Below are 25,629 nucleotides of genomic sequence, written 5' to 3'. Positions count from 1 at the left end.
AAAGCCCAGGGCGCATTTCTCAACACAAGAGTCGGTTATGTCATACCGTTCTCACTGCAAACCTACGTGGTAGGCTTCATCTCCCCACTTCACTGAGGATAAGGTGAGACTCAGGTCACTTGCCAAGTAAGGGGCCTGGCTCCGAGTGGGCGACAGAAGAGCCCGCGGCAGCTTGCAAGTGGGCGCGGAGGCCGCCAGCCGGCCCCTCCTCCTGACCTCGACTTGCCGCGCAGCTCCTACCTTTTCGGACCCAGCGCAGCGCACCGTCCTCCCGGAACTACATTTCCCGACAGGACGCGGGCGCGCGCACGCGCACCGGGGCCTCCGCCATGGCGACAGTGCTGTCCAGGGCGCTCAAGCTCCCGGGTAAGGAGTTGCAGCCTCAAGACCACCCCGCCCCCGCCGGGCTTGGGGAGACGGGGAGACGAGGCTCTGCGGGTGAAGGCGGTCGGGGCCTGGCCCTCACCCAGGCGGAGCTGCAGGCGCGCGGAGGCGAGCGGTGCAGCCCCCTTGGGCTGGGGGTTAGTGGCGCCTGGCGGGTCGGGGACCGCGGGCGCGGGGCGAGCCCAGAGCCTGGCAGGGAGGGACGCTGGAGGCGCGCTGGGCAGGTGGCCGGGAGCGGGCTGAGCTGCTGCGATGGCGAATGTCAGCGCGCGCGCCGCCGCCTCCAGGGAAGGGTTGTGAGGGAGCATCCTTTCCCGAGCGTCTGCAGCTCCTTCTCTCCTGGGTTGCACCTGGGCAGGGGCGGGGATGGGGAGCGGGGGCGGCCGAGGACTTGTGACCCTCTGGAGCAGCCTCCCCACCTAATGACAGGTCTTTAACCTCCGAGTTTACAGAAGAGGAAAATGAGAGTTATTCGGCCGAATTGACTTGTCCAAAGTCGCTAAGCGGTATTGGAAAAACCTGAACTGGAATGCGGGGGGGTCTTTTAACGCTAGATCCCGGGCTTTTGATTCCACTTGGTCAGCCTCTGGCTGCCCAGGCTCAGCATTTATGGGAGGGAGATGATTTGGCACCTGCAAGTTGCAGATAATGTATGGGATATTCTTTAAAGAGGCACTGGTGGTGAGGACAACTTCCAGAGCTAATTCAGTACTTTGGGCAGCAGCAGCTCCAAGTTTTTGTTTGTTGTTTTGTTTGTAACCCCCAGAATGGAACTGTGCTGCTAGAAACTCGCTATTTTAGTAAATGTCTATTTTATTCTGCCCCAATAAATTTTAAACGTTAAGACTTTAAAATTTTTATGATCCCACCTAAATAAATTTTAAACGTTAAGCTATACACATTTGTTTGCTATTAACTTAAGGGTTTAGGGGGAAAAGCAGTTGCTTTCCCTGGCACCCTGAGAAGGGCTAGTTGTGTATCTGGTGGATATCCAGCATAAGGTGCAGGGGGGTTGCAGGGTCAAGGAGCTTGCAGCCTGCTACACTCGAGCCTTGGATGACTGCGTTGGTTATGGATTTGATATGAATTTGCATTTCTGTCTCCAGACTTCATGATCTAAGACATTTCTTTTCACGTGGGCTCATTAGAACTTTGGAAGGAGCATTGATAATATCTATTTTGGAATGTGTATGTAACATTGAAGCGGGGCATGTCTCTATACCTGCAGGATTAATGAACTTTGAAGAGAGTAGCCTTATGTAACCTTAGTGTAGTATGATATTCTCCCAAGGGAGGCAATGAGATGGTCAGACATATTTAGCTTTATTTCTTTTTTCTTTTAGTTTACAGCATAGGTAATAGTTATTCTCTGAGGATGGGAATGCAAGAAAATCTTGCATTCAAAACTCTTGAGCTCTTCTGCATTCTCACATCCTGAGGCGGTGGCATTTCTACCCCATGGAGTATTCAGTTTCAGTAAATTGGTCATCTGATAGGGTAGAGAAAACACAGTCTGGTCCTTGGGCCTATGTTTGCACAGCAGCTTGCCCTGAGCAGTCAAGTATTTTGATACTTTTTTAGGCCCAGATACAATAGCCATATATTCGTTTATGTGATACGGGTTTTTTGTTGTTGTTGTGTGTGTTTTTTTTCTCTCCAGCTTGTACTTTAGCTTGGCTCCCTCTTGCTGTTTCTCCCTTCCACCCCAAATACATTTTGGTTTTGCTTTTATATTAGGTAAAAGTTGTTTTCTGTTAGCTCTTTTTGGATGCACTGTAGTTATTGAGCCTAGGAGTTACTGTCATGTTACCTTAGTTAACTTACTATTTTTTTTAAAGGGGCAGAAGTGGCGTATAACATTATTTTTAGGTGTATAATGTAATGATTCAGGATTTGTATATATTGTGAAATGATCACCACAATGGTGCCCTTCCTATTTTTACATGTAAGGAAGCCGAATAGAATGGAGACTAAGAGCATGAGACAGGCTTGGATTTAAATCCGGTCTTTACCAGATTAGTTACTTAATGTCTTCAAGCTTCAGTTTCTTCATGTGTAGTAATAATATTTTTATGAAACACTCACTGTATTCCACACACTCACTACATATTGACCTCATAGGGTTATTTGGCAAAGTATAAGAGATGGATATACTTGAGAGGTTTGTAAACCTTCGACACATGTTGGTTATTCAATAAGGGTTAGCTGTTATTATCATCATAAGCACCATGATCTTTTATGAATGTGATACTTGAAGGAAGGCCCGATGTAATCATGAGGTAATGACAGATATCCTCATCCTCATGAAGAAAAAGCAGCCATGTTTCACAGCCTCAAAACCTTCCACTAAGCTCAAGATAGATGTTTGGCTCACATGCATAGAATGAGGTTAATCAATAACAGAAGGACAATGTGACATTCATAAAGCAGCCTGTGGGACAATTACCTCTTAAGTATATATTTTCTTAGTTCATTTTAAAGTTTGAAGGTCAAACACTAAAGGGAACATCAGACCATAATGTTACTGTAGTGATTTGTTTTATTATGTATAACTTAGAATGATTATGTACCCTGGATCAACTAATCCATGATATGAATTATTTACCTTTCATTGCAGTAGAGTCTATGTAAAGTGTAGACTCAAGTATATATTATAGTATATTTTCCTGGAACCTTTGTGGATGGTATAGTTGCATCTCTTTGCTATTTATATTTTCCTCCATACCATTTTGGGAATGATTATGTAACCAGCATCCTCAGTCTTCGTACGGGGGAAAGTGATAGCTATGGAAAATCAGTGTCTTCCTTATTCTTTGAAAACCTTCTATTGGTTTGAAACATATGGGTGATAACTGAAATCATCAGAGAAGAGAGAGTGCCCTGAGCTTAGAAGCATGGTTTTGATGTTATCTTCTCAACCTGAAGAGTTGATGTTTATACACCCATGCTGTCTTTCTGTGAAACATAGAAAAAATATTTACTTAGGAGTTCTTAAACCAAAGCTTGCAGTCCATAATAATTAAGCTGAGGTTTGTCTTTGAACTACCTGGAAAAATATGTGCTGTTAATACTGTAAAAGTAAATATTTATCTTAAGAGTTTGGTCAAGAATGGGTCCTATTTTCTATGATCTTTAAGAGAAAGACACAAGAGTAAGATAGCCTGAGTTCTTGCATGCTTGCCTTTATAATTCAGAAACGTCATGTCTGGATGAAAGTTCTTGCATTGCACACCCATGTTTTTCCTCTCAGAACTTTTTACATACTGTGGCATGACCTTTTAGGAATGTATGTTATTGTGGAGAAGTCAGCTTGATATTTGTTCCTATTATTAGTGACTTGATTCTTTTTCCTTTGGCCTGGTTGCTCATATGATTCTTTCTTTGTCCTTGAAGTTCAATGCCTTTACTAGGATATGTTTCAATGTTGATTATTCTGTAAGAGTTTTCTTTTTTTAAAATAGATTTGTATTGATTTCAGAGAGGAAGGAAGAGGGAGAGAGAGATAGAAACATCAATGATGAGAGAGAATCATTGATTGGCTATCTTATGCATGTCTCCCCACACTGGGGATGGAGCCTGCAACCTGGGCATGCCCTGACCGGATATCGAACCATGACCTCCTGGTTCATAGGTTGAAGTTCAACCACTGAGCCACACCAGCAGGACTGTTATCAGTTTTTCTTGGGACTCATTTTATCCTTTATTCTGCAGTTTTAGGTTTTGCTTTATTGCAGGAACTTTTTTTGTATATTTTTAAAGTACTGTTTTTGTTTCCATTTTCTTTTCTGTTCTCTTCTTCAGTTATGCATATATTGGATCACCTTTGTTTTCTGTAGTCATACCTTTCTTTCTAGTTTTCTTAAAAAATATTTTCATTGATTTTTTAGAGAGAGAGAGGAAGGGAGAGGGGGAGAGAAACATCTACATGAAAGCAAAACATTGATTGGCTGCCTACTGCACACTCCCTACATGTGCTGACAGCCTGCTTCTTGTGAAGATAGAAACCACAATTCCACTTTCTGTTTCTGTGACTTTGACTACATTATATGGAATCATACAGTATTTGTCTTTTTGTGACTGGATCATTTCACTTAGCATAATGTACTGAAGATCCATTGTGTCAGAATTTCCTTACTTTTTAAGGCTGAATAATACCCATTTTTATATATAGCACATTTTAAAGATCCTGTTAGGTATATTCATTTAGTTAAAAGAAGCATTTAAAAATATTAGGGTTAATATTATTACAACAACCTGTGGTTCTGTTTGTAAATTATTATCAAGTTACCTTGAGATGGTTAGGGCATGAAATGCCCTAATTAATAAAATAACTTGGCTCATAGAATCCTATATAATAAAGAGCTAATTTGCTAATTAGACCAAACAGCAGAATGACTGTCCAGATGACCGTCTGGATGACCTTCCGGACAAAGCCAGGGATGCGAGGGCCAAAATCGTTGCACGAATTTCATGCATCAGGCCTCTAGTAGATATATAAACTAGATGAGATTAGCTTGAACCTGTAGTGACTCTATGGCATATCCTGAAGTACTATTCTGAATGAAATTCCTAAAAATTGTTTTTTAAAATAATTTATGCCTTTAAAATCAAATATAATATTTATCAGACAAAATGAATAGCTTTGAAGGTGAAAATATATAGAAATTTGTAGTTAACAGAATGCTAGATTACTCAGTATTTTCTGTGTGTGTGTGTGTGTGTTTTTCTTTCAAAATACTTAATGTTATAAAATTCTGTGGAATGTTCATTTTTTTTGAATGTTCATTTTTTAATGAAACATTTATTTACACTCTATATACCAAACACTAAACTTTACACTAAAGACTTTACTTCCCATATGGGTCTCCATATAGTGTTTTATTGCTTCATTTCACATCTTGAGCAAACTGAGACGTAATGTATGAAGTGCCATCAAGATCACAGTGACCAGAGACAGAGATTAGGATCGAGGATTCTTCTTTTTCCCTTTTTAATTAGATTTTTTATATTTCTTCTTAACAAAAGATTTAAAGTAGCATTTACATTAGTAACAGCTTACCAGGTAATTTCCAAAACAGAAACTTTTTCTTGTTTTTTACTTGGTTATAACATGAAATAAAGGCATAAAATCATCCAGTCATTGGCAGTGAGGGCAGCAAGGGGTGGCTTGCAAGGAGGTGTGCTTAAGCCCTCCTGTAATTTCTGCCTCTTTACCACCTCCAAATAGACATAAGGTTTAAGTATAAACAGGTGCTTGTTGTGTAAACCAGTTTCAAGACAAGTCCTCTACCTCTGTGTTCCTGCTCCCTCCTGGAATATGTGCTCAGAATAGCATTTTTAGAGATAAACACTATTTACTGAAACATGCACTGAAAGGCATTGGGATCCCAGTGAGGTTCTTAGGAGTGAATTTCCAGTGAAACATCTCCAGGTGGCATTTAGTGTTCAACTTTCTAAATGGTTTCATAGAAACAATTAGGAAGCCACAGATATTGGACTGTGAGAAGCAAGGTATAGAGAATCAATATTCTAAAAGTGTAGGGAAGTCCCAGGAAAGATCAGAACATCACATATCTAAGAACATCAAAGAAAATATTCATATTAGGCCTATGGAAGGTTGATGATATAAGAGCCATGGTTTTTTCCATTAGTGAGATTGAAACAAACTAAGAGAGTTTAAAACAACAACAACAACAAAAACCTACAAAGGTATTTGAAATTTCCTTTCTCCATTTCTTTTCCAGTTTCTTAAACTCCTGAAAGCAGTGATTCTAGAACAGCGGTTCTCAACCTGTGGGTCGCGACCCCTTTGGTGGTCGAACGACCCCTTTCATAGGGGTCGCCTAAGACCATCCTGCATATCAGATGTTTACATCACGATTTATAACAGTAGCAACATTACAGTTATGAAGTAGCAACGAAAATAATTTTATGATTGGGTCACAACATGAGGGACTGTATTTAAAGGGGCAGAAGGTTGAGAACCACTGTTCTAGAACCCTGTGATTTCTCCCCTCCCCCATCCTTTCCTCCCTGCTGATGTCTGTTTTGCAGAGCCATGAAGGTCCAAGGTTGTAAATCTAGATTTGTTTCAGTTTGCTTAGTTCTGTGTGTTTGCAGGTGCCATGCACTTGGTGAGGGTTTCTCCTTCCTTGTTCCCTGCGAAGCCCTCTCTTTCTGTCTTTTCAGGGAAGAAGAGCCCTGACCTAGGGGAGTATGATCCCCTCACACAGGCCGACAGTGATGAGAGTGAAGACGATCTTGTGCTGGACTTGCAGCAGAAGAACGGAGGGGTCAAGAATGGGAAGAGTCCTCTGGGAGAAGCCCCAGAGCCTGACTCAGATGCCGAGGTGGCAGGGGCTGCAAAGCCACATATTTCGGAGGGCCCCACAGAGGGGTACCCCTCGGAGCCCCTCGGAGGCCTGGAGCAGAAGACAACCTCTGCCATCGTGTCCTATGTGCGCACATCTGTGTTTCTGCTGACCTTGGTGATCTCGATGGTCCTGGTGCTCGTATGTGCGTTCCTGATCCCCTGTCCCCCCAGGGATCTGCACAGCACTTGGAGCCGCCACTTGGGCCCCCAGGGAGGTGAGCTGCAGGATTTTTATCCCTAATTCTGGAAAGCATCTGATGACATTGACAATGTCCTCCAAATCTTTAATGTGTGTCATATAGCATTTCTCCCCCTGTGTGCAGAGCTGCCTTTAGGAGGTTAAGATTTGAAGCAAAACCAAAAGATGGATTGATACAGCTCAGAAAACTTGGGAAGATCACTGCTTTGTTGTGTTTCTGTTGGCGTTGTATTTTTTAAACTTTGTATTTTTCAATTACAATTTACTTTTGATATCATTTTGTATTGGTTTTAGGTGTACAGCACAGTGGCTAGGCAGTCATATACTTTACAAGGTGTTCTCCCCAATATTTCTAGTACCCACCTGGCACCATACATAGCTATTGCAATATGATTGACTATATTCCCTATGCTGTACTTTCCATCCCCATGACTCTTTTGGGACTACCAATTTGTACTTCTTAATACAACGGAATATTACTTGGCCATAAAAAAAGAACGAAATCTTACCATTTGCAGCAGCATAGGCCTACAGGGTATTATGCTCAGTGAAATAAGCCAGTGAGGGAAAGACAAATACCATGTGATTTCACTTATATGTGGACTCTAAAAGCACAAAACAAATGAACCAATAAAACTGAAGCAGAGTCGTAGACACAGAGAAGGGCCTGGGGGTTGCCAGAGGGGAGGGGACAGGGTGGAAGAGGTGTTGGCCTTGGTCTTAATTAGACGTAGATTAGCCGTAGAGCATTGGCTTGCTGGGTTCCTGCTATGCAGCCAACACTGTCCAGGGGAGAGCAAAGCTGCAGGAAGGGCGATTTAAAGAGAAAAGTAAGGCTCAAGGCCTGGCCAGACCTTCCAGAGTCTTCTCGTATTTGCTTTATGGATAATGCCCAGGGATTTTGGCTGTGCTCGGTGAGAGGAACAGGCGGAAATGTGTCTACTCTCTCTCATCCAGGAGCTGAAAGTCTGCCTGGTTTTTATGAAGTGCTGGCACTGTGTGTCCCTTTCTTGTTTCAACTGGTTTGTGGTGCGTTGCTAAGGATTTTTTTTTTTTTTAATGTGTTTGTCAGGTGGGGACCTGTCTCCATTGCAGTTGGCCGATGTGAATGGAGATGGCCTGCGCGATGTGCTTCTCTCCTTTGTAACTTCAAGGAATGGCAGTGCCGTCGGTAAGCGACTGTTCATTTTAGAGGCTGCTCCAGGAGAAGCTCAGTGATTGGACCCCTGTGAGCGAAGAGAAAGCTTCGCCCAAGGGGCCGCGTAGAAAAGGGCCTGCCCTGAATAGGAAGGCACCACGAGCTGTCACACAAGATAACCCCCAGCAGGAAGTTCCTGCTTCTAAATACCACTCAGTCAAGGAACCGTAGGGCTCTGCAGCGGGAAGGAACTCTTCGTGGTCACCAGTCCAGGGAGAAAGCTGAGGCCAGAGAGGAAGCGACTTGCCCACGTGCCTGCAGTGCTCAGCATTAGTACTGAGGTTTCTTGAGTTTTCTCCCAATCCATTTTCCATTGCCTCTTAGGTTACAGGAAATGTTGACTCTCCTACCTTCCCATCCCGGCAGAAAGCTTTTGTTCACATACTAATATATCACACTTACATCTTGCCTTACATCCTTTTACTCCTGTTTACTCCCTTTGTCTCTGTTCTCCATTCTGCTTTCTGCTTGGGGAGGATTATGCATGGAATATGTCAGCGTCTCCCTTGCCTGTGGACTTCCAGTTGGGTTTGGCCAATGGGGAACACAGGGAAGAAATTGGAATATGAGAGAGAGAGAGAGAGAGAGAGAGAGAGAGAGAGAGAGAGAGAGAGAGGATGAATTCCTCTGGCTCCTCCCTGATGGATTACCTCAGCCTGGCTACATCCTTGATCACAGGTTGCAGCTCCTGTCAAGGTGGTCCTCTTACAGGACTTGCTTTTTCTGGGTTCCAGTAATCACTTTCTCCACTGTTCCTCTGGGCCTGGGAGCAGTAACAGTTCTGAGGGCTTTACTATTCCTGGTGGTTTTCCTATACTCTGACCACATCTTGTCTCTAGTAAACCTTTCACAACCTACCCTAATTGAGTGTCTGTTTCCTGGGACCCCAGCTGTTACACAGATCAACTGCAGAAGAAAGAAAAAAAGTGTTGGGTTTTCAGCATAGGTCCACGGGAGCTTTGGCTTGTCTCTCGGCCTCTGTTAAAAGGGGTTTAGAACTATAGTCTGTGAGCCGATAGAGGAACTCAAGTTTGAGGTTGAGGATGCACTAGTAACTACTTTTGAATCATTCAGGCCCTGGAATAAACATCCAAGTCTATTCTAGAAAATTCTAGGCTATGTGCTCCTCTTATAAGAAATACCTTTTTGGGGCTTGTTCACTAAGTAGAAGCCATTTGGGGATAGATCTGTTTCAGAGAGAATCTCCAGGCAAAATGCTGACTATGTGATTGAACCTGAGTTATATTTTTTTCCTGCCTATGACTCATTAGCTAGCCTTTGGAGTAAAAATTCCCCCCACCCACGCTTAGATTTAGAGATTTCTTTTCCGTCATTTGTTATTTGTATGGTTTGCTACATATCAGGATTCATAGTGACAAGGTCATAGGTTTAAGCTGGATACAGTACAGACTAGCCTGATTTGGCCATAGGTTATAAAATTAATAACATCACTAACGTGTGTGCTGTGCACCATAGGAAGTCTATAACATATATGATGGATGAATTTATCCCTCATCTCAGTCCCATGAGGTAGACAATATAATTATTCCCTGTTTGCAGATGAGGAAAATGAGGCATAATGAGGCTAAGGAACTTGCCCAGTGTCCCCCAGCCTGTAAATGGCAGAGCTGGGATCCAAATCCTGGGGGTCTGACTGTGGAATTCATTATTTTTGACCCTTTTGTCAAACTGCTGCCATTAACCCCAGACAGTGGGTTCAAAGCTCTGTGCCCCTGAACATAAGAAGGATTGTGTTTTTGTTTGTTCTGTTGTCCATCCATTCATTCAGTGACTACGTATTGAATGTCTGCTGTGTACCTTAAGCAGAGCTGTGCTGGTTATATTGATCTAAACAAAGTGAGTGTGGTCTTTGCCTGAGGGAGTCATGGACTAATGGGAAAGGGATAACCCATCACCATCCAGAAAAAGATGTCAGAGAATTGATGTAGAGTCATAGGGACCCTTACGGGGAAGGACAGTATGTCAGAGCATCCATAGAAGTCAGGATGTTAACATTTATCACCACGATTTGTCATGTGTGCCACTGCTTCTGGCAACCAAAGCTGAAACTGTGAGCTACAGTTTGACTCTTGTTTTCAGCTTGTGATTTTAATTAGCAGCACTGAGGAATAGGGGCCACAAAGCTGTGTTAGTTGTTGCTGTATGAGTTGTTGCTGGAGGTGGCAAGTGTGTGAGATAGGTTAGTACTGAAAGTGAATGTAAAACTGGCACCAGAGAAAGTTATTATTCTGCTTTTGATTGACATAAAGGATTATTTATTAAAGAGGTGAGCTACTCCAGTCCTTTACCAGCTATCCTTGGACCTAGGTATTAAATTTTCCCAGATAGTATTCTTTACTGATTGGGGCCAAATCAGCTGATTCCAATGAATTCTAGGCCAGGAAGACCTACCTACTGATTGTTAAGTGTAATTTTAAGTTTTATTTAAGAAAATATGTATTTTTTGCCCCCAGAGAGCATTTGCTAGTGATAATTAGAATTCTGGTATTTTGCTCCCTGCTCTGCAGATAGTCTAGTTTAGTAGCCTCATTTTTCTGAGCATACTTTTCCCTCCCGGTTTGTTTTTTTTCTTGTTGTTGTTCTCAACTTTTTCATATTCTCAATTTTGTTGTTGTTCCTGTCTTTATTCAGACAACAATTGGTTGCCATGTACCAGTATTTTTGTAAGATACTGGAGGTACAGAAATTAATGCAATAGCCTTTATCCTTAAGGATGTCAGTATTTTGTTGGGCTCAGGTGACAGGCATGGGAGCAAAGGAGTTGGGGGAGGTGCAAGCGTGGAGTTGCATAAGGCAGCCTGGAGGAGGTCCAGGGCTCTTGTCTTGGACGAGATGTGTTGAGCAGACAGGACGGGACAAGCTCTGTTTTCAGACCTCGTTACTAGAAATATGGGAGGGAGCCAAGTACATAGGTGTGGGTTGCTGCCTTACCACCACTTACTTTTGGTTTTCTGGCCTCCTGCTCATCTCTACTTCTTTCCTCTGCCTCCTTTCATTTCTTCTCTCTTTTGTGTGCTTTTAGGTGCCTCAAGGCCACCTGCTGTTCTTGTGTGCCTTTCGGGGATGAACGGCAGCACACTCTGGTCTAGTCCTCTCCCTGAGGAGGCTCGAGATATTACATGTTTGGATCTGATGCCAAGAAGCATGGCCGGGACCATCTGCCTTGTGACAGGGATGCACAAGATGTTCAGCGCATTCAATGCGACATCAGGTGAAGATCATTTGCCACAAAAGGTTTCTGCTCCAGTGAGCCATGGTCTCGGATTAGAACAGTCTGGTGGGGGAGGACCTTTCCACTCTCACAGGGTGGGAAATCTGATTTACTGCTTTTGGAGGCGGTTATTTTAGGGAGATAACAGAAAGGGTTGGAATAGGTTGAGTGCTAGATCCCCAGTTTAACCTGAACAGAAACTACCTTGAGGCCTTTGGTTGCTAGATAGTCTCCTTACTCTATTCTTTGCACAAAAGACAGCTGAGCATTGCCTCTTCATATTTGATAGCTATGGGGTCCGTGTGTGAACTTGGGCATCAACTACTTAAAAATATGTCAGTGGAGAAAGTAAGGTTTGTTGAGACATGCTGTTTGGCTTTTTATCTTCCTATTGCACGTAGACATACATGACAAAAGGTATGAAAAAGAAGTATATGTAATGAAGGCTCTTTACAGAGTTGTAAGTATACTGCCGGCATGCTTGTTAACACCTTGGACTGAATAAATATCATCCTTCCTAATTTTAGAGGTTGGAGTTTGGTCCTGGGTAGTTCTGAATGGAAAAGGATTGCATGCAAGTTAACTCCAGAGCTGAGGTCATGTTGAAAATCTACGCTTGATTTCTCTACTCAGGTGAACACGTGGTAGGAGGAGGGAGAGTTAGTTTTCTGGTTGGCTGCCCTGGTGGTTCCTTAATAGTTGTAATAATCTCAGATCAATTCCTCTGTCCCAGACAAGTGGGCTCCTCTCTCCCGGGGAGACGTTAGCACCTCCATTTATCTAAAAAATCCAGGTGTGAAGTTATTACATGGGTTTGTTAGCTAGGTACTTGGGGATTTCATCTCACACTTCCTGCTCCATTCCTCCTAGTAAGGTAAAAAGGAAGTAGGAGTTACTATCTGTTGTTTGGCCACTGAGTTTCTCTTTTCTGGCCTGGTGGTGGTGTGGCCACCTTTTCAGGAGGCAGAAAGCCATCACTGTGATCAGCCTATTTGTCCTTCCCTAGGGAAAGCCATTTGGACTTTAAACCCAAACTACCTATCCAACGGTACCCTGGCTGCCCCAGGGGTGGTACTGCCAGATGTGGACGAAGATGGCATTCGAGATTTTGTGGTTCTGGCTGTTGGGGAATCACAGGTATGCTGTATAAAATGGTCCTTGTGTTTCCTGCAGGGAGCACTTTAACTTTAGTTAGTTCCTAGTATTGTTGTTATAAATGCTGCTTGAAACCCCTTATTACAAGGGCGTAGCTTTAAATAAATTTGCTTTGTGAGATTGAATGGATAAATTACCATTATGAACCCATTTCCCTGGCAGTCTCATTATGGTTCCACTAACTATGACAGGTGGAGCTTTGCAGCCAGAGAGATCTGTGTGTGAATTCTGAATAATTATCACTTTGTAGCTTTGTGGCCTTGTTATAGACTTACTATGGTGATGTTATTATTTTTACTGTCTATGGCCAAATCAGATTTGGTTCATATTGTGTCCAATCAAACCCATGACCTTGATAGGAATGACGAATAGTATTGGGACAAAAGCAGAGTGCTGTGACATTCCACTAAAACCTCCTTCTGCATTGTCACTGACTCCTCCTCTGGTACACTGAAAATCACTTGTCTTTATCTTATGCATAAGAACTCAGGATGATAAACTTTGTCAAAAGCTTTACTGAGGTCAGGATATTGATACAGTCCTCATATTTCCCAACCAGTGACTCTCCCCCCAAAAAATCCTCTAGAGTAGGGGTCAGCAAACTATTGCCTGCAGGCCAGATGTGGCCCATTGCTTTTTTTTTTGTAAATAAAGTTTTATTGGCACACATATATTTATTACCTATGGCCACTTTCACACTGTAGTGGTAGAGTAGTTACTACAGAAACCATTTGGCTTGCAAAACCTAAAGTATTTACCATCTGGCCTTTCACAGAAAGTTTGCCCATCTTTGTTTGAGAGTAAGGTTGAGAGTGGCCAGGCCAGGTATGTGATGTTATGGTGGGGGATCAGTGTCTGCACTGATTCTTGCTGGGACCAAATATTACTGGGGATTTCTGGGAATGAGAGCAGAGACCAGGGGTCAGCTGTCGTGTGTTTAGCTCTGAGCTAGAATTCTGGTCTCAAGAGACTGTTCATCAGCCAAAACCGCGCTTCAGAGAAATTGCCTGAGCTACCGTCAAGATGCCCTTTGCGGGTGTCTAACATTTGCCTCTCTTTCTTACTTCCAGGGAATAGAGTAAAGCAGTTGGGCTTGGTGTTTTCCAACTTTGGAGAGTGTTTCTGAATCCTTAGCTAACAATGAAGCGATGATAATGTGGAGAGACTATGATGGGGAAACAGTAGGGCTTCTGTTGACTGGACCCCCCTTCTTTCAATTCTTCAGCCAGATGTGTGTTTTCTGCTGGTGTCTGGCCGGACAGGGAGTCCAGTGGGCCGACCTGTGAAGTACAACATCGTGGGAGAGGGGAATCTGATTGGTCCTCAGGTCTACATCACCGCCAATGGGGCTGTCTACATCCTCTTTGGCTTTGGTAAGAAGCAAGGCTGGTTTTTGCTACTGTTCCCCATGGATGTAGGTGATTAGACCTCTTCTGTGAGACTGGTGAAAGCTGGGGAATTGCTGACACCAGCCCTTTCATCACTTGCTATAGTAGGGAGTGCTCACTGCCCCGCCTGTTGTAGGTCATTCACTCTGCTCCCCCTTTGCTGCCTTCTCCAAAGAGAAGACTCTTTGTCCAGCATCTATATAATCATTCCCGGTTCACTCCTTGTTGGACCAGTCTGGGCGGGCTCTGGTAGACCCATCTCATCAGGCTCTAAGTCTCTCTCAGATCCTCATCATGGGGGAGGCCTATTAAATTCAGCTTCTCAGTATTGGCTCTTCCTATGGTGCTAGGAAATATCCAAGCTGTCGCCCTGCGGGACATTTTTGTTCAGGCCCAAAATCGAGACAGCTCACCACCTTCTCTGCAGATAGAAGAGCCAGAATGGGAGAAGCGAAGATCCATCAACCTGTCAGAACTCATTGACATTTACAGGTAGGACCTTGTCATTGAGCTTTCAAGCTCTCACGTGCCATGGAGTCTCTGAGTTTGGTTGGGCTGGTGAATATGTGGGCAGAGGTTTGGGGGGAAGCAGTGATAGTCTTAAGCTATTACCTTCTGTTCCGGTCTCAGTGAGTGAGAAATTTTCTCGATAACATACTGTGTTGCTCTCTGTGTGTTAGTGACTATGATGTGTGACCCCTTTGCACGTAGGTTGGAAAGAAGGATATTGGTTTAGGTTCTGAGTAGAGGTGAGGCTGGGGAACTTTAAATTAGGGGGATAGGTTTATTTAAAATAACTGTCAAACTGCTGACATATCTACCCTCCTTTTCCTGTATTTTTCTCTTAGTTGAAGAATCATTTTGGCAGAAGCAGGAATAGTATGCATAAAATCTTTTTTTTGATTTTTGTTTCCTTCTTAACTAAAAGCATGTAGTTTGTCATATGCAGTGGATTTTACCCATCTACACTAATAAAAGACAAACATGTAAATTGACCATAACTTCAACATGCCTTAAGCCATGCCCACCAGCCAATCAGAGTGACTATATGCAAATTAACCCAACCAAGATGGTGGCTGGCAGCCACGGAGCTGGAGCAAGCAGGAGGCTTGGTTGCCCCAATGATAGAGGAAGCCAAGCTTCCCGCCTGCCGCGGCCTGGCTCTGAGCTCCACTCAAAGCAACAAAGTTTCAATTATAGAAGGTAAATAAGCCCCAGATACTTGCTTTCAGTTAGCCGTGGCCACGGAGCTGGAGCGAGTAGGAGTGGGTTGCCCCTGGCGATGGAGGAAGCCAAGCTTCACTCCCACCTGCCCTGGCCGGCTCTGAGCTCCTCTCAAGGCTACAAAGTTTCAATTATAGAAGGTAAATAAATCCCAGAATAAAAAAAAAAAAAAAAAAGGGAGAGGCTAGGAGCTTCCGCCGCCAGGGGGGCTTGGTCAGCCTGAAAACGGCCCTCAGCCCCTCACCCAGACTGGCCAGGCACCCCAGTGGGGACCCCCCCCCCCATCCTAAAGGGGGTGTGGCCAGCCTGCAAACAGCCATCAGCCCCTCACCCAGGCTGGCCAGGCACGCCAGCGGGACCCCCACCCTGATCCGGGACATCCTTCAGGGCAAACCAGCTAACCCCCACCCAAGCACCAGGCCTCTATCCTATATAATAAAAGGATAATATGCAAACTGACCCTAACAGCAGAATGACTGGGAATGACTGGTCACTATGACACACACTGACCACCAGGGGGCAGATGCTTAATGCAGGAGCTGCCCCCTGGTGGTCAGTGTGCTCCCACAGGGGGAGCTCTGCTCAGCCACAAGCCAGGCTGATGGCTGCCAGTACAGGGGTGGTGGTGGGAGCCTCTCCTGCCTCCTCAGCAGCGCTAAGGATGTCCGCTAAGGATGTCCGACTGCAGCTTAGGCCTGCTCCCCACTGACAAGTGGACATCCCCCGAGGGCTGCCGGGCTGCCAGAGGGATGTCTGACTGCCAGCTTGGACCCGATCCCCCAGGGAGTGGGCCTAAGCCAGCAGGTGGACATCTTCTGAGGGGTCTCAGACTGCAAGAGGGCATAGGCCGGGCTGAGGGACCCCCCCCCCCCCCAGAGTGCACAAATTTTTGTGCACTGGGCCTCTAGTTTAGTAATAATTGTCTTCATTCTTTGATACTGGGAGTTTTCAATCATTTTCTGAGGCAGTATCCTATTGTTCCAGTGAATTTGACAGATGTTAAATTAAATGGTCCCAGTTGTGCAGAGAAAGAAATAATGTGATGCTGTGTGTATTTACCAGAAGTCACTGTCCACGCTTAGTGGCAATTTCAGGACTCCTGCCCAGATCTGCACCTCCCTTCCCTGTCGCTCCCTTTGGCTCTGTTTTCTTTCCTAGAGTGTCCAACGTGAGTGGTGTGTGGCACCTCTGTGAGTTCCTTATGATCTTGCGTGGATTTTCTAGGGATTCTTGGTTTCTAAAGGTCAGGAAAATGAGAGTTCACTGAACGGCAGACTTCACCTAATTGTGGGAGATGAATATAGAAGTTATACAAACCTGTGTACCAAGAGAAAAGGTCAGAATAAGTGGGTCAGGAGCCTCATCTAATCCAGAGACTGACTGTCTGGGTCTTGGTGATTCAGCGACGGTGTTGAGCTGCTCCAGATGGTGAAGGCACCGGATTCCAACTGCAGCAACCTCCTGATCACAACCGGACAGGCCCTTGTCCTGCTTCGGGGACAGAACCTCACACCACACTGGACCCTGAGTCTCCAGGGCCTACACAGGTTGGCAGTGTGCTCCTTCTCACGTTTGCTGCTTTGAACCACTTCCCAGAACAATTGTTTGATATCTGGGGCTGATACAGGAGAAGGGAGGGAAGGAGGTCCTTGTTTTCCTCATTTTCTTACTCACTGTCACTCTCGTACCTTGTTCTCATTTGTAGCCAGCCCACTCCTGGGTATTTCACTGACGATCAGACGTTAGACTTCCTCCTGCAGATACAGGATGGAGTCGGGATGAAAAAGGTAAATCCTTGGGACTCAAATCAATCAAAACACATATAAAGTATATACGTTGTGTGCAGCTCTGCGCTAGGCACTGGGAGAAATAAAGAGAACCTAAAATACATTCCTTCCTTCAAAGAACTCAAAGTCCAGCTGAATGGATAAAGTGAAAACTCACAACTTGGTGCTAAAGTCTGTAGCATCGGAAGTTTTTCTGGCTAACCTTCCTCCTGCACAGGAGACCTTCTCGTGGATTCCTCGCTTACAGCGAGGCAGTAGGAGCCGTCTGCCGTGGGGAAGGCAGGCATAAATAAATGTCATACTTCTGTGCATCCAATGCACACCTAAGATTTCAGAGAAGGCAGGATGTCTGTGGGGGCTGGGTTGTTATGGAGGACTTTATAGAAGAGGGAAGGATGAGCAGGCACTTGAAAGTTGAACTGTATCCTGTGAGAGGGGTAGATGGGGAAGCATGCCAGGCCAGGAACACCAAGACCAGAGAGGCCCAGCGACAGAAAGGCATGGCATGTCCTGAGGACACGGGATAGTTCTTTCTCATTTTACGTGAGATTGCGTAACGTGAGGATATAATGATTGGATAGGCAGTTTTCATTTCTTGAACATTAGAAGCAGAACAAGAGTTTTCACGTTTTCCTTTTGACAATTGACCTAGCTTTTTGGTTTATCTTCACTGTAAAATATGTATCTATATATTGCACACGGTTCCCTGAGAGCGAATTCAACACACACTCAGTCATCACCTCTAAAGGGTGCCCCATTCTGTGCCGGATACGCAGATGATGTGCTGGAGAACACAGCGTGAATGAAGGCCAGGCCACTGTCTGTAACTCATAGTCACTGGGGTGCTGTTCGCACACAGCTCTGCCACGTTGTGCTGTAATGGAGGCTCCACTGCCGCGGGGACATGGAGAGCAGATGAATGAAGGAGTCAAGAGATGCTTCATGGTGGTCGGGGGTTGGACGTGCAGAACCATAGGGGCAGAGAAGAGGTTTGCTGGATGGACGGATAAGGATGGGCTGAGGGTTCCCGCCAGGGAGGTCAGGATACAGTCAGCTGATGGAGGGTGTTGAAAGCAAAGCTGAAAAATTTGGGTGAGGTGTGGACACAGTAGGGTTTTTCGGTCACGAGCAGGGGACAGATCCAATGATCAAGTGTCACTTTAGGGAGAGCCTTCCGGAAGCAATGTCTGATTGTCTTTCAAAGGAACTTCAGGTAGAGATTGGAATGTTCATTGGCATTCCTGGCAGGATTGAGGGAGAGGGTACATAGAGTAGGTTGGTTAAGACCTGGGTTTTAATCCTGGCTCCACTGTTTATTGGTGACCGTGGGCCATTGACATAATTTTTGCCTAGCTGCAGTTTCTGCATCTGTAAAATGGGTAACAACACTGCTTACTACTTCATAGGGTTATCGTGGCAGCTAAATGAAGTAGTACGCATGATTGGATAAAATTGTTCAGTGCTGTGTCTCTAGTCTTCTTTTCTTCCCAAGACTATCAAAGGAAATCTTGAACCATGAGCCCATTTTCCTGTCTGCTCACTCTGAGGAGTTTGTCTTCCTCGGGCCTATGTGAGGCTGAGTCTGAGCATGGGCAGAGAAGGGCAGGACCCTAGAGACTGGAAGAATAGGGAAGTGATGGTAGAAAGAGGTGTATGTAGTCTTTTCCCCACACTGAGGAACAGAGACACTGAGGAGACAGGGCGAAAGACACTGGGCTAGAGGTAGACGGGGGAGTTTTGGCAGGTGACAGGCTCTGGAACTGTTGGGTGCGAGGTGTTTTGTGGGGAAGGAAGCTAGAAATGCTGCCAGGGATTATGGATTCAGTTTCTATAATTATCCTGTGAGAGATGCAGCTAAGGAGTGCGTTTTCTCTTAATTTATTTTTCGCCTGTTTGGACTGTGCTCTTTTAAATGTGAGACTACCCTGGGGCTGAGCTACACATGCCACGGAAGCTCTCCGCACAGCGCACAGGACACGGCGTTCACTACATCATTGTTCTGAAGCGTTGCTGCTGCTGCAGGAGGGAAGGAGCAGGGTGGAGCGATGCTGTTGGCATCTGTTTCAGCCTGTTAATAAATGTTATTTGTGTGTGTGTGTGTGTGTGTGTGTGTGTGTGTGTGTGTGTGTTCCCTGGGCCTGCTGCCCTTCTGAGGATGGGCTCTCCTCACTGTCTTCTCTCTCACAGATGATGGTGGTGGATGGGGACTCCGGCTCTGTTATTTGGAATTACACTGCTCCATGTCACTTGAAAAGAATACCAACCACCTCAGCAGTTACTTCAGACCAGAAGTCCGTCTTCCTCTTTTGGGCTGAAGGGCTGCCAGCTGCACCTTCCAATTCCGTGAGTGAGCCGGGGAGGGTCCCTTTGTCACTTTGTCGGATGGTGGCCGCTCTGTGGGGCTGGCTGGGTCTGAAGGTGTTGTTAGACCAGCCACACCTCCAGGTGGTTGTGGGTAGAACAAAGCAGCCTTTGAGTGGGCAGAGCGGGAGCCTGCTTCCTCCTGAGCTCTGCTTCCCGCCTTTGCCTTCCAGCCACGCCGTGGGGCAGCCAACCACAGCCCCTTGGCTGCTGCTACAGCAGAGGGGCCCTGCTGTGCTGAAGTGAGAGTTCACTTGGGGAGACTGTGGGAGAGAAGATCTGATACATAGAAGGCGGATTTTAGAACGTCTTACGTGCTGTATTGTGGTATTTTGTTGCTGAGTCAGGCAGAATACGAGGTGCCGCTGAGTTTTTAGGGAGACCCACCTTGATTTCGTTCAACACATGTTGACCAGTACCTACTCTGTGCCAGGCACCACGTTCTCTGTAGGGACCTCAGGATACACTGTTAACAGAGCTGAACCTCTAGAGAAGAGAGATGGTCCCCAATGATGGGGGCCCGCAGAGACCGAAGGAGGAAGAGCCCTGAGCTCACCGACTGTGTGCTGTCAGACAAGCCAGTTACCTTCTCTGAGCTTCGAGCTCTTTATCCGCAAATGATGGTGCTAATATATTCCCTCTTACCGAGGATCAGATTGACTTAATATCTAGATTATAGTCTTAACTCTGCTATCCCCTAAAATTGACCATGGGCAGCTTACCTAACGTCTTAACTTTTGGGGTTTCCTCATGTAATAAAATGAGGGGATCGGACCAGATGACTCAGATATAAGCATCTGAAAAGAACAAAGGCGCATGTTACACAGGTGGAAATAGAAAGCAGAGAGAATTTCAGATGGAAGCGAAAAGGAGATTCATTTTGTCTGGGAAGATTAGAGAGTCTTTCATGGAAGAGGTGGCATTCAAGTCGGGCTCCTAAGGGCACACAGTGTTCTGACAGGAGGAAAGGAGCTGGGTAGGGGAGTTAGTCTGAGGGAAGGGGGTAGGCTGGGCAGAGGTAAGATAGAGCGAAGTGCAGCGTGTGTTTAGGTAGTCACCAGACATTCTCGAAGCATGGGGCGGGCAGGTGAGTCATTGTAGGAGGAGGCCGGACATGGCAGGCTTAGATTAGATGGTGTAGGACCTTGGTTTGCATGCCAAGGGATTTGGGCCTCTGCTGTAGGCGGTGAGGAAGGCTGCTCTCTTGTCCTGGTAGCCAGAGATCTGCCCCGTCATGCCTGGGACCTACGGGTGTGCGGAAAAGCCCTCTCCCGCTCTGCGAGCGTGTGGTGGGAGTGCGGCGGCTGCTGGCCTCCTGCCCACGCTTCTCCTCAGTGGACTCCTTCCTGTGCTGACAGTATAGAAGCAGGGGGGATAGTCATTTTTCAGGGTTTCACTTCCTCCTCGAGGGGAGACCCAAGAGGATCCCAGGAAAAGGGTGGTGCTCCCGGGGAGCTCAGTAAAGCAGCCACGGCATTTCTGTGCTGTAGCCACTGCGTGGCTGCACCGCGTGCTCCTGCCGGAGGTCATCCCTGCACAGCAGTTACTCTGCTACAGGAGGTTCCAGTGTGCGTTTATCCTGCCACAGGGAGCTTGGAGACGGGCACTCAGGCCTTGGAATTTTTGTTTTATAATCAATGACTTGCTCTGTCTTGGTCAGCCTTCTCTTCATTTCTGTAAATAAGATTTTTGTTATTAGTTTTATTTAGTCAAAGCCTTGTTCTTGATATTCTGAAAATAAGATTTTTGTGACTCATATCCTGACACTTGCAATTGGCTTTACTATCCAATGAGAGGAAATGTCGTTGGCACACTATGTTTCATACGTGGGTAATCGCTGTCTGCACACATCCCCTTCTGCAGGGGATGAACCAGCACTGGAATGCTCCTGGAGGTGGGAGACGGTGAGGTCTCTACCTCAGATTTCTGTCCCGGGGCATGTGCGTTGCCTTTCTTCCTTTTGCTTTTCTTAAAAGGGAGAAAGCATTTTCTAACCACAGTGGTTTGAAGAAGTTAGTGATTAGTTAGTATTTTGAGCTCTTTGGAACATGTCTCATACGTCTGGGAGTTTCTCTCTCCTTGTAGTTGGGATCAGGTCTTAGCATCTGAGAGAAATGAGTAACCTCACTGTCTCCTCTGAAGACCGTCATGTGTGGGAATGCAGAATTACTTTTGTTTTTTCCTTTTTGCTCCTCATTGTCAGGATGTCATCCTAGGAACTGAGCCACCCAGCCTTCACCACCTTTACCTCCTGCACCCTGCATTCCCCTCAATTCTTCTGGATCTGGCCAATGCTACGGGCACAGTAACGGCTGCAGAGGGTCAGTCCCGGCAACGGTGGGAGTCTGTGTACACAGAGAGGGGAGTGGATGTGCTGCTGTGTGTGAGAAGCCCGGGTCCCCAAGGGAAGGGTGTGTGCTTTCAGACGGGAGGTGCTGAGCCACTAGTTTTCCTTGGTGTCCCTGGTGCCCAGGGCCATTGCTGGAGTGTTCCCTTGGGAAGCGCACCAGGCTCACAGGGTGAGGACCCACCTCCTCTGCATCTGCTGCAAGCTGAAGGGGAAGTGCGGTGCCATTCCCAGAGGGCTCTCAGTGGTGGGGATGCATGCAGCCACTCACTCAGCAGATGTTTATTGAGCACCCGATGTATGCCAGGCACTGCACCAGGGGCTGTGAGCACAATAAGAGTAGTTTCTTGACCCTCGAGGAGCTCAGGACTTAGAAAGAATTAACTGGAGGGATAGGATGGAGGTAGATTGTTTTCTCAGGGCATGGGTTTAGGATCAGTGGAGACTCCTTTGACTAGTAAAAGGGAACATGCCCATTGCCTAGAAATGGCAGCCAGGAGGAAAAGCAAAGGGAAAAAGACCACTCGTCATGACTGTTAACATTTGGGAAGTGTTTATATATGTATCTAAATAGTATCATATAACAAAATTGGGGTCATATATTAGGGACCTTTAACTCCAGAAACGGAGCTCTGAAAACCCAGCCACTGCTACCTGCTAGTCTGGAAGTGTCCGATGGTCTCGCCCCAGAGGTTCCTTCCCCAGGCTGGCCTCGGGGAATCTGTTCCTGCTGGGGAGGACGGGGAAGACCAGGCTAGTCATGTTCCTTACATCTTCCCATATTCTCTTGCTCTTCAAAGACTTGCTTTCTCCTTACGAATTTATTTGCCTTAAGGTCGAAGCTAATGCATTCTGAACTTACTGGGATACATTGGGAACTTGCAGACACCTGTCCACGGGCTTTGTGTGTGGTAGGGGGCCAAGTAGGGAGCTGTCAGCTTACAAAATCCTGCAATTTGATCTAAATGAGTGATTTTTTAATATTAGCATAAAATACTGTTAGTGCACATTTAATAATGGTAATCAAGAATCAAGACCATTTTTATTACAACACATATTTTAAAGATGAGGCAAAATAAACATTGGCTAGGTAATAGCTTATATAATCATGTGCTGACAATCTAGGAATTCTCAGAGTTTCTAGCTTGTGGTGCTCACTTTTCTACCAAATTGGCACCATAGTTGGTATAGCCTCTCGTTTCCTGATTTGGGGCTTTCTTAGAAGCAGCTGAAGAGAAACTATGGTACAGTTCGGCGACCTTCCCAAGTAGCTGGCTGTGCAGGTCACAGCCGCCCGAGCTGTTGGTCCTGTGGCGAGATGTTTCAGAGCCTCATTAAAAATGTGTGGGTCCCCATGAAGCCCTGCTACACCAGGTTTACCAGGAGATCTGGGTGAGGACGGGGCTGATGGGCCTCATCGTGTACAAGATCAGGAGTGGGGATGAAAAAGCGAAAGCTCTGAAAGGTTCGAGTCCCCCGCCTGCTCAGGGTCATCACTAGCAGCTGAGCGGAGTGCTCAGCAGGGGAGCGTCAGCTCGCATACACCTTGGCTGTTAGATGGGGACGAGGGACACGCCGTATCTAGAAGTGCCCTTTCCTTGCTGGCATGAATAAACATACTGTGAGACCAAAAAAAAAAGAGAAACTATGGTACAAAAGCCGAGAAGAATGTGTTGCTTTGCTGGCATCCAGCCCTTCACCACTACACCCCACCGTTTAGCTCAGTGCCTTGCATCTATTAGGTGCTCAATAAACTTCTTGGATGAGTTACTGAAGGAGTAAATGAACGATTGAATCTGGTTGCCGAACCAAACCACTCTTCTGTTAGTGGAAGTCTCCTGTCCTTGTTAACTGCTCTTGTTTTTGTCCTTCCTCAGTTGGAATTAACGACCTCTGGAAAGATGCCTTTTATGTTACCAGGACAACGGGGCCAAGCTCCAAAGGCCATCCAGCACCCCTGGTGGTCAGCAAGCTTAGTCTGCGGTGGGCACTGATGGAGGGCCAAATGGTCCAGCTCCAGGAGACCACCCCCAAAATTGGCCGTGGGGAGCTGCGCCGATTCCTCTCTAGGATCAAGTTTGTTGATTCTCCCTTGCAGGTGAATAGCTTCTGACACAAATATTTGGTTACTATTGAGGGTTTAGGACAAATTCTACCAGCTTCAACAGTGCTCTTTAGAAAAGAGAGAGAATGGGAGCCTCTTGAGTAGCTGGGTGTCAAGAGCCAGTTGTTTCAGACCAGCGTTGTTCTCTAAGGGTGCTTCATTACCACTGAGAAATGGTGCTCCGTTCTTTTCAGAGGGAGATGGTACCACCGCCCTTAAGGGACATTGGTGGGGCCGTAGCTTTTATTGTCCCAGTGACCGAGGGGGGTGGATACTACTGATGTTTTCTGGGTAGAGGCTAGTGATGCTGACATGCTGGGCTTGTGGCAGTTACATAGAATTACCTTTGTCAAATGCTAAAGCCCTCATCTGTGGTCTAGCTCAATACTGAAGAGCTTATCATGGAAAAAAGAGCAAGTCTCTGGGCCTTTATGGAGGGACACTTAGGAGCTGTTGGAGCTGCACAGAAGGACAGGAAAATAGAGGAGTATTCTGACCTTCAGGTTTCCTCCATTTCTGTAGCATGAAGAAAATTCCAGCCACTGATACTTGCACCTTTTCCCTAGATCTAGTCGGAGGCAGCCTTTAGTTTAAGAAGAAGTGAGCAGAACGGATGCTGTTTCTCTCCTGTCAGTATAAAATCAGTGCTTTGGAGAGAAGGAAGACGACTTCAACCTCCTTTCGCCACCCCTGCGAGGTGGTGGCAGAGCACTTTGGAAGGCATGTTGGAGTTCTTCAACAACGGCACGAACCATGTGGTCGGGGTGTGTCACCTACTTTTTCAACCTGTGCATTAACCTCCCACCTCTAGGCACTCTGTGTGGATAATTTGGAAATGTGAATCTAATACTTGTTTTGGTTTTTGTATGTCTAACTTATAAACTCTTGCTGGGAGAGTCCAGTGAAGTTCCTCGCTGAAGCAGTTTGTTTTGCATCATGCCATGTGTGTGGTTTTCAGCGTTGTGATGAAATGCTTTCTAGCTATGTCCTAAGCTCCAGGGACTCAGTTTCTTGTCCTGAAATACATCTGGTTTGTTTGGTCATCTTGAGGCTTCCAGAGGCCTGCCTCTAATGATCAGGGCCACTCATCATTCCTCTCCTCATACTTTCCGCACCTGTTCCTCGGCTTTTTCCCAACCTCAGCAGTGAGAAAGACTGATGCAGGAGCCAGGGTGAGCCACCCCTACATTCACCTCTTATGTATCCTGTCTCCTCACACTTCCCATGTCTGCATATTGACCGACCATAGAACCACCATATTCCCATCAGAAGGGGAGCAATGATGAGGTCCACATGTTACCCTGTGGTTTTAATTGTTCTGCCGGTCCTCATCTTTTTTACTGCAGTAACGTTGAAAGTGCTTATGTGTATACTGTCCTCAACATCGAGGAAAACTGAAGTCGGGAACAACTGAGGCAGATCCGCTCCTCTTTGCTTCATCTCTACTCTGCTTCCTTAGCATTTCCTCCTTAACACTTCTCTTTTGCTCTCCTTTATTCAGGGATATTTTTGCTTTGCTTGCATGAGAGCAGAGCTGTTTCTGGACCTTTCCTCTTGCTCCCGAGCCCAGGGTGCATCTCTTTTGCCCTGAACACCTCTTTTCTGGTAGAATCTTTGAAGCATTGTATTTTGAGAAAAACTCCTATGTAAATACTGTAACTTTTATAATTGGTTAAGTACTTTAGAATTTTCTCCAGTGGTTCTCCCTTCTTCTACTAAGTTCCCTCCTAAACTTCTAGGTCATGTGTATTTAGCCGAGATCCCGTGTTAACTGGAGGAGAACTGCTTTCTCCCGTGAATAGTTTCGATAAGTCATCTCTGAGTGCCACTCAGGTTCTCTCTTTACTTGAGGCCGTATTTTTTAACTTGTGTTAATA

General features: G+C 45.8%; 1 protein-coding gene across 1 annotated transcript; it reads left to right on the top strand.

The window, feature by feature from the left end:
* The first annotated feature begins 86 nt into the window (after positions 1 to 86).
* FAM234B (family with sequence similarity 234 member B) lies at positions 87 to 24,671 on the top strand. The gene is made up of 13 exons (XM_081084462.1): positions 87 to 366; positions 6,574 to 6,972; positions 8,029 to 8,127; positions 11,198 to 11,386; positions 12,393 to 12,523; positions 13,767 to 13,914; positions 14,280 to 14,421; positions 16,557 to 16,700; positions 16,859 to 16,940; positions 19,128 to 19,283; positions 21,505 to 21,622; positions 23,526 to 23,746; positions 24,319 to 24,671. The coding sequence occupies exons 1-13, from the start codon at positions 330 to 332 to the stop codon at positions 24,322 to 24,324; spliced, it is 1,872 nt and encodes a 623-aa protein (XP_080940588.1). The 5' UTR covers positions 87 to 329; the 3' UTR covers positions 24,325 to 24,671.
* The last annotated feature ends 958 nt before the right edge of the window (positions 24,672 to 25,629 follow it).

This window comes from Myotis nattereri (genome assembly GCF_964212035.1).
Source record: "Myotis nattereri genome assembly, chromosome: 2".
In the NCBI taxonomy this organism is placed as follows: domain Eukaryota; kingdom Metazoa; phylum Chordata; class Mammalia; order Chiroptera; family Vespertilionidae; genus Myotis; species Myotis nattereri.
The sequence above is the reverse complement of the archived record's forward strand: the minus strand, read 5'-3'. Positions and strand labels throughout refer to the sequence as shown.